The sequence below is a fragment of the Aphelocoma coerulescens genome, chromosome 26 (assembly GCF_041296385.1).
Source record: "Aphelocoma coerulescens isolate FSJ_1873_10779 chromosome 26, UR_Acoe_1.0, whole genome shotgun sequence".
Classification (NCBI taxonomy): Eukaryota; Metazoa; Chordata; class Aves; order Passeriformes; family Corvidae; genus Aphelocoma; species Aphelocoma coerulescens.
Window position 1 is genome coordinate 6,653,765 of NC_091039.1, and position 8,553 is coordinate 6,662,317.

Consider the following 8,553-nt stretch of genomic DNA (forward strand, 5'->3'; position numbering starts at 1 on the left):
AGCAGGGGCAGGAGCAGGGGCAGGGGCAGGAGGAGGGGCAGGAGCAGGGGCAGGAGCAGGGGCAGGGGCAGGAGCAGGGGCAGGAGCAGGGGCAGGGGCAGGAGCAGGGGCAGGGGCAGGAGCAGGGGCAGGAGCAGGGGCAGGGGCAGGGGCAGGGGCAGGAGGAGGGGCAGGGGCAGGGGCAGGAGCAGGGGCAGGGGCAGGGGCAGGGGCAGGGGCAGGGGCAGGGGCAGGAGCAGGAGCAGGAGCAGGGGCAGGGGCAGGGGCAGGGGCAGGAGCAGGAGCAGGGGCAGGAGCAGGAGCAGGATCCCTCTGTCAGCAGCAGGGCTCAGCTCTGGGTGGCACCAGGCACAGTCACAGGCCTGCTCTTGCATAAGGTCCCGGCCCCTGGGCATAAACAGCTCGGTTTCTAAGGGCTACTGACAGATCCAGCAGGTAAAATTCCGTATTCCCCTCGCAGGATTAAACAGCAACGCCTGCTCTTGGAACGGGGCTTGCCCGTGGTGAGCGATTCAGCCCAGAGGATCTGGCAGCAGCAGCAGGAGAGGCACAGAAATGTGGAGTTCATTCCCAGAGGAATGACCCTGCTGCTCTGTGGCTGTTTTAATTTATTCTCTTTTGTTTCCATTTCATACCAGCGTGCACAGCTCCTGTTTGTGAAGATCACCACGTCACAGACTGATAAGCGATCTTTGGAAGATCTTTGAGATTCCTCCTTGGAAATCTGAACAGAACTCAGCTTTCATGGCACCAGCACACAATGGTTCTGACTAAAGCCAAGGACTGGAAGAGAAACCTTTTGTTTCCAAAACAATCTGGTTTTAAGAAATGTTTAGGTTCTGTTTCAGGTCAAAAATGTTTTGAGAGAGTCCTTAATGCTCCCCTCCCTTCTCAGTAGATAAACAAGGTGAGATTTCCCTTGGGACTTGCATCATGCAGGTGCTGAGCAGTCAGACAGAGCATTAAATAGCTGGAATCAGCCCTGGGTGAGACAGAGTGGTCAGAGGAGAGGAGCACAGGGATGAAAATGCACCTTTCACCCAGGCAGGAGCTTGGCTGACCCTTTCACTCAGTGCTTACCCTGGCATCTCCTCTCTACACGGTGCTCTTGCTGCCTTTAAAGCCAACCATTTGCACTTGAAAGTCCCCAGCCCGGGGAGCTCAGGGCTGGGCGGAACTTCTGCTGCTGCCTGGCTGCACATCGGGCTGCTTCGAGCCTGCCAGCAAACACGGCAGCACCGGGAATTCCACACTCCCTCTTTGTGCTTGCAGGGAGAGCTGGGAATCACAGAATCATGGAACAGTTTGGGTCGGAAAGGACCTTAAAGCTCTCCTTGTTCCACCCCTTGTCACAGGCAGGGCCACCTTCCACTGTCCCAGGTGGCTCCATGGAAGACTTTGCCTGTGCTGGTAAAATGATTCCATGTTATAGGTGGGACAGACCTGACCTGGCTCATCCTTTGTCTCAGAACTCTTTGTTTTACAACTCCAACATTTAGATTTACCTGACTGAGACATAAATCTGCAGCACACGGCACTTTCTGATCACACACAGGTTTATTAGGAACACAAACCACCTCTGTTCCCCAAGGTGAGCAGCGAGGTGTTGGCAGCATTAGCTGGGCCTGAGAGGTGCCAGGACAGCTCGGAAGGGAAGGAGTTGGGGCTGTCCCAGCTTTGCATCTGTCCCATTTTGGCAGCACTTCTGGATCCGACACCAGCACAGCCTCTTGCCTCCTTAGCTGTCCCTTCCTGCAGTTCTAAGTCTTCCAACTGCTGGATTCGGGTGGTCAGGGCTGGATGGGAGAGCAGAGCGCGGCAGAGGAGGCAGTGGGATGTCTGTGCAGCCCTCCAGCCCCTCCAGCAGGCAGTGGTGGTTTTGGGAGGCACTTTCATGTGGCAGATGAGTGCTCAGGCCTCAGAGGCTGTGATAAAATTAATAAAAAAAAATCCCAAAAAAGTCCTAAAGGAGCAGCAAAGTCCAGCAGTTCTTCCCAGAGACGCTTTATCCACAGGCAACCCCTTTGAAATAAGCCAAACCCCTAATTCCGTGGCTTCCCTGTTTTGATGAATCCCCAAATGCATTAAAGCCCTTGCAGAAGACTCCACCCCGTCCATGCTGAGAGCTGCTTTGTATAAATAGCTCATATACATCTGCTCTATACAAAATACTCTGTACACGCGGCGCTCCTTTATTCAGCGTGAAGCTCCCACAGCGCTCCCGAGGTGCTGGGGCAGGAGGTGGCAGCAGAAAATGCTCATGGCCGAGGCCAGGCAGTGAAGGCCGCTGGATTTGGGGTGAAAAGCCCCTTTTCCACCAGCCCCCTGAGCTATTCTTTCAGCAGCCCCAACTTCTTGAGCGCCTCGCGCCGGTTCTCGTCGGCCGCGCCCTTCGGGGAGATCTTCACGCTCACGGCGGAGCGGGGCGGCCTGGGGAAGCTGGGCAGAGGGTGGGATCTCCTCTTGCTGCTCTTGTCCTGCTCCTCCTGCTCCTTCAGGCCGCTAAAGTCCTTCCCTGCCCCGAGGGAGGCGGGCCGGGGGCGGCCGCTGCGGAGGAAGCTGGGGGCCAGGCGCTCGATGAAGGACATCTTGCCCAGGGAGCTGCTGCTGCTCTTGGCATTCTGCTCCTTGGTGCTGCTGATGGAGCTGCCCAGCCCCACCCCGGAGCGCTCCAGGGTGTTGGATTTGAAGGCCATCTGCCGGATCCCCGGCACGGAGCCCTCCGCAGGCTGCCCGGGGATGGGGAGCGGCGTCTCCCTGGGGTGGGGATGGAGGTGGGCGCTGGGCTCCCTCCTGTCCTGGGACAGTCCCAGCTTCTCCAGGGCTTCCCGCCGGGCTTTCTCCTTCTCCTTGGGGTCGAGGTGCCCGGAATTCCCCTTTTCAGCAGTGCTGTCGCTGGCAGGGCTGGGGTGAGAGGCGGCTGAGGGTGGAGGTGCTGCTTTTACCTTCTGGTTGTGCTCCGTGGCCAGCGGCACGGGGCTGTTCCTGCTGGTCTTCAGGATGATGTTTGGTGGCAATTTCCGTGGTTTGGGGGCAGTAGGAGGCCCACGCTTGGCATCGTGGTCCTGAGGGGCCTCCTCCAACGTGGATTTCTCCGGGTGGCCCCACGAAGTCAGAGTCTTGGTCTCCTTGGCCGCCTCCCCTTTGGCATCTGAGCGAGGGCTGCGTGACCACTCCAGGTCACCCTGGAAGGGGTCTGGTGGTTGGATAATCACAGACTTCATGTGGCTTCCTGTGTTGGCTTGGTCCAGCCTGCCCTCCTTGGGCACCTCCTGTGCAGGTTTTCCTGCTGGCACTGTGTGGACACTTCCTTTGCTGCCAGAAGCTCCATTTGCTGCAGGGTTGTTCCTCGGGAGACTGGAATAACCTGGGCTTGGAGCAGCTGCCGGAGCCGAGCTGGAGGAGGCAGAGACGCTTTTACCACTCCTCTGTTCAGCCCCACGCTGCTGATCTCTGCTTGGAGCCCCATTGCCCAAATCTGGGAAGAGAGGGAGATGAAGTCACGCACAGCACAGGGCCACAGAACACCCCTCACCCCTGCTGGGCCCGCACAGCCACAGCTCAGGACGGGCACCCAGGGCTCCCCTGACTCCACCGATCCATCCCTGCTGGGGAAACTGGATCCTTTGGGCCTGACAAAGCCTTGTGAGGCTGTGTGAGCCTGTTCAGAGCACGAGCACAGACGCTGTGCCCCGCGGTTCTGCTGCCTTTGCTCCACACCCGCCCGTGAGCAGCGGGAGGGCACAGATGGTGCCCGACTCGTGTGGCTGCTGCAGCGTGATGGGGACCACGTGTGCCTTATCGACCCGGGGCACTCCCTCCCTGCCAAGGACATTCCCTTGGCACAGCCAGGCTGCACAAGGGTTTCCAGCTTACCCCGGGGCACAGGGCCCTTCCTGGGCTTGGAGGGCTCCCCGTAGTCGGTGTCGTCCGTGGAGACCCCGCTGTCTCCCTCTGCATCCAGGGAGCCAATGGTTTCTTCTAGGAACATCAAACACTCTTTCTCTTCCACAGATAAATAGTCATAGCTGTTGTCACTCTGGAGAAAGAAGATGAAGCAGTGCAGGTAAGAAAGAGAGGTTTACTTTATTATCTTTTATATATATTTATATATATATGTCACTTTATATAACTTTTTATATATATATAACTTTATACTGTTTAATGTCTAGGTAGTTTAGCGAGCCTGTGGCAGCTGCTTGGCCAGTGGCTGTTCAATGATGAGTATTTACAGCTCCAGAAAACCAGACAACCTCCTCTAAAATAGGAAATATATGTACACTTAAAGCCTTTTTTTATATTACCCTACTCTGTGGGTCAGGAGGTGGATTATTCTTAATTTGGGAACTTGGCCTCTTACTTTCAGTTCTTTAAATTACTATGAAATGTGAGCAGATGGGTGACAGATCTGTAGGTACAGACACCTCTATTAATGCTTAGAAAACACCATAAATACTGAAGGTTTCTGTGCAGGTGATGAATTCTCCTTGTTCTCCCATTCATACCTCAGCAAGAGCTGCTTAATTTTTGTTGTATTTTCAGTACCAGGAGATGTGATATTGCAACATCAGATATCAAGGTGATTCCTGCAATCTGTCATGAACAAAACGAAGCGCAGGACAGGATGGAATGTGCATCAGATCAACAAGCACGGGGCAGGAATCGTCCCAGGTGGAGTTGTTTTGCAGAGGCACCTTATCCAAATCTTTTACTGTGCACTATCACAACCAGTTTTTCCATCCCTGTTGCATTCAGAGGGTTTGGTTCTGGTTTGCAATACATCAAATGGAGAACCTGCCAGGACTGAGCTCTGCTCTCACACATATCAATTATGCTCCCAGCCAGGCAGGATGTAATTAGTGCATCAATCTTGGAATCGGCGTTGGGAGACAAACGAGCTTGAACGGAGAGATAGTGAAAAATGACACATCTACACCCATGGCCCACACTCATCTCTGCCTTAACTGGGGCATTCCTCTCTGCCAGGCAGGAGGAGCTCAGCTCGCTGTCTCCTCCAGGTGAAGTCACTCTCCTCGGAGCCAGTGTGACCCAGTTACCCAAGGGTCTGCCCCGCACCCCTGGCAGCGCAGGAGCCGCTGGCACAGATCCCAGCCTGGCCCAGAGCAGTCCCTGCAGCAGCGAAGGCTCCCGGCTGCTGCCACACACGTGGCAGCTTGGGAAGGCTGCGAGTGCTCTGGGGCAGGAACTCATCTGGTCCTGGTGCTGGCTCAGGGCCTCCAGGTGCTTCTGAAGCACCGATGGAGAGCGGATTTGAACTGAGATCTGCCCCAAACCCTTGCTCAGCTCAGAGGGGCGAGCTGGGCCGGGCACCCCAGGGTTACTCACCCGCTGCGAGTGGTCGGAAGCCGTGCTGACCATGCTGTCACAGCTGCCGGAGCTGCAGCCAGCCATCCCCAGCTCCTTCCTGGGCATAGCACGGGCTGCCCTGGTGGCTGCAGAAAGGAGAAGCATTGAGTTGTGAGATTCTCCCGGGGCTGACTCAAGCATGCTGGGAGGGAGGACAGGCAGGCTCTGATGCTGCTGGATGGAGGAAATGTGCTCCATCTTAGGCTGGTGTCTCCAGGAGAAGGCACAGCTGGGCTTTTTAAAATAATCTTTGAAGTTTTCCCCAAAATAATTTGGAATAGGGTCATCTCTGCACAGCCAGCTCGTGTTGGAGGCTCTCTAATCACCTCAGAGGGGTGGATAAGGCAAAGGCAGAAGCTGCAAGCCCAGCTCAGCCTCAGAGATCCCAGCACCAGCCCCAGCCCCGACTCATGGGACCTCTTTCCTCCGCCACACCCTGTGCCAGCCCTGCAGCTTGAACTTGAGACCGAGCTGGCCCCAAGTGCTGCTGGTTACTCACATCCTCGCTCTGTCAGGAGCTTCCTCTGCCACCCTTCCTTGGGGGCCCCGGGGAGGTGCCCCCGCCTTTGGGGCACGCCTGGGTGTGTTTGGGCACACGGCTGGTGCAGCCCGTGGGGAGCAGGGCAGGCTGGGGCTGTGCCCAGGCTGCTCCAGGGGGGTTCAAGCAGCCCCTCAATGTCCCCTCTGCTCACAGCAGGGTCCCCCTGATGCTCCTCTGGATGCAGCCCGGACCCCCCATCACCAGTGGGACCCCAGTGTGGCAGCAGCTGCCTGATAAACGCCCTGAATTTGGGTTCCAACACCGTGACAGGGGCAGGGCAGGGGCCCACGTGGCACAGGGGACAGTTATCCCTGCACAGAGCTCTGCTGCCTGCAGAGAGAGGCTGAGCACCCACGGAAGGTGTCATTACTGATGGATGCAAAGCACTGAGCTTCCAGAATTTCCTGGCACCGCCAATTAGTTCCCTCCACATGCACCACCCCGTTCCTGGGGAGGGAACTGGGCTGTGGAGGCGAAAGGGAGCAGCAAAACAAACACCAACACCCCCTCCAAGACACACGGACCCACGCGAGAGGATTTGCTCCTCAGAAGACAGAGGAGCCCTTTGTGCTGTAACCTGCAGGCAGGAACACACTGCTGCTTTTATTTCTTGTAGCAGGATCAGGGAATTAGATCCAGCGATAAGTGAGCAGAACTGGCTGCTTGTTCAGAGCGTTAGACCCTGAAAGAATTCCTCTGTAATTGGAATATGCCGCAAAAATCAGATTTCAACACCCACGCCCTGACAGATCTAATCCTTCCACGCAGGAGGATTTTAATATTTCAGTCTCAGCTTTGCATTATTTACTGCTTAAATGACGTTGCAGTAAGTGGTGGCTTTGGAACAGCAGTTCCCTGGATTCTTTGAATTCAGATCACTTCATGGCCAGGGATTTGAGCTGTCAGGAAGCAGAGCTGAGCTTGGGGGACTTCAGGCCTCTGCAGGGTTTTGCTGTGCACTTGAACATCCACAGTGTGAAATTTAGATTTATATCAAAACTAGATTTATAGATTTGTATCGACTCCTAAGTAGCAGGAGGCTTGACCATGGTTGTTGCAGTGCTCCTGGCTGCCTCCCTCCCAAATTTCAGACAGCAAAACCCTCCTGGGGAAGTGAAAGCCTTGCTGGAAGTTGAGTGTGCAGCTGGTTGGGGCCAGCAGGGAGGCATTTCCACCATGAGGATCCCCACCACCACCAGGCCGTTAAAGAAAGAATTTCCTCTCATTCAAACAGCATTTGCAGGGACCTAAAGCAGCCACCAAGGCTTTGGCACCCACCGAGCCCCGGCTCACGGGAGGCAAGGTTCAGCCCGAGCCCGCCGGGCGCTGCGGAGGATCCGCACCGAAACAAGAAGTTCCTTTTCCTGCCCATTAGTTCTCTGATGTGATTACGGCTCCAGCACACTCATCCAGCTTGGGAAAGGGGAAAAAAATCAGTGTTGAAACTCCCCAGTTTTAATGATTCAGAAGGATTTCAGTTCCTTCTTTTGGTGAGTAAGAGCCACGAATTAAAAACGCAACTGAGCATTTAAGAGACGTGGTACTCAAAAAGTTTTATAGCTGGGTTTCAATGGTGTCGATCTCTTCCCCCACTAAAAATATATTTGGAAGAAGTTTTTTTAATCGAAATCCAAAGGCCAGGTGCCTCAGCTCCTATGGCCGTTCTCATAACTGTCCTTTGAAAGCCCACGGAGCCATCAAAGAGGTGCTGGGTAGCAATTAATGCTAACTGCTTTAGACAAGAGGCTACTTTCTTTCAGCCAGCACCACCCCAAGCTCTCCATCCCGGGTTAAAACACCGCGGTTTTGCTGCCTGGGGCAGAGCAGCCGGACCCCTCCTGACCCTGGCTTTGTCCTGGCCAGCCCCAAACACAACCCGAAGCAAATCCCCCTTTGCAGGCACCTGAGCAGCCCAGGGGATGGATCGCACCTCTGGGGCAAAGGGGACGGTGGCAGATCCGCATTTCCTCCTCTCTGGACAAGTGAATGAAGCGCCCCAGCAGCTGCCTGAGCTGTTTGCTGTCCTGGGCACAGCTTTCCCCAGCTTTCCTCCACCACCACCTTCAAACCACCTCGTCCAGCTTCGCTGGTGAATCCCCCACCGCATTTCACCCTTCCACAGCAGAGCCCTGCAGGTACCCAGAGCCCCCCAGCCCTTCACCCGCAGCCCATCCAGCACGAAAAGCACAGAAAGCAAAGGACAAGCAGGAACACAAATGATTATGAATCCGTTTCGTTGTTTTACCAGGCCGTCCGTCGCTCCGTGCTGCCCAATTCCTTGTCCCGGCCGTGCCTGTCCCAGGACTTCTTTGCTTTTCTGGGCTAAGCAAACACAGCCAGGTTACACATTAACTCTGCTCCCGCTGCAGATAAGGCTGTGCCGGGCCCGAGGCTGCTCGCAGGTACGTCCTGACAGGCGATCCCTGGCCCCTCACCTGCAGCCAGGGCGAGCGAAATTCATCCTGCAGCCCTGCAAGGCACCTTTCCTCCTGCTCCGGGCTGGGGTCACGGCGTGGCTGAGCCCCTAAAACCCGTCCGTGCCATGCCCCAGAGCGCTGGGTCGTGGCTGCTGCGCTGCCAGCGCTGGGTGTGAGCTGGCAGTGCCCGGGAGCTGCGGGCAGCTCTGCTCGGTACCACCCAGCTCC

At 56.0% G+C, this 8,553-nt stretch overlaps 1 protein-coding gene across 2 annotated transcripts; it reads right to left on the reverse strand.

The window, feature by feature from the left end:
• Positions 1-1,538: 1,538 nt before the first annotated feature.
• On the reverse strand, positions 1,539-8,553 carry C26H1orf116 (chromosome 26 C1orf116 homolog). Of its 2 annotated transcripts, XM_068995903.1 has the most exons (5): positions 8,344-8,553; positions 8,154-8,230; positions 5,347-5,453; positions 3,877-4,039; positions 1,539-3,478 (listed from the first exon to the last, which is right to left on the reverse strand). In XM_068995903.1, the coding sequence occupies exons 1-5, from the start codon at positions 8,367-8,369 to the stop codon at positions 2,331-2,333; spliced, it is 1,521 nt and encodes a 506-aa protein (XP_068852004.1). In that variant the 5' UTR covers positions 8,370-8,553; the 3' UTR covers positions 1,539-2,330. The 2 variants fall into 2 exon arrangements, with proteins under 2 accessions (XP_068852004.1, XP_068852005.1); XM_068995904.1 differs by lacking the exon at positions 8,154-8,230 and having other exon boundaries at positions 8,344-8,551.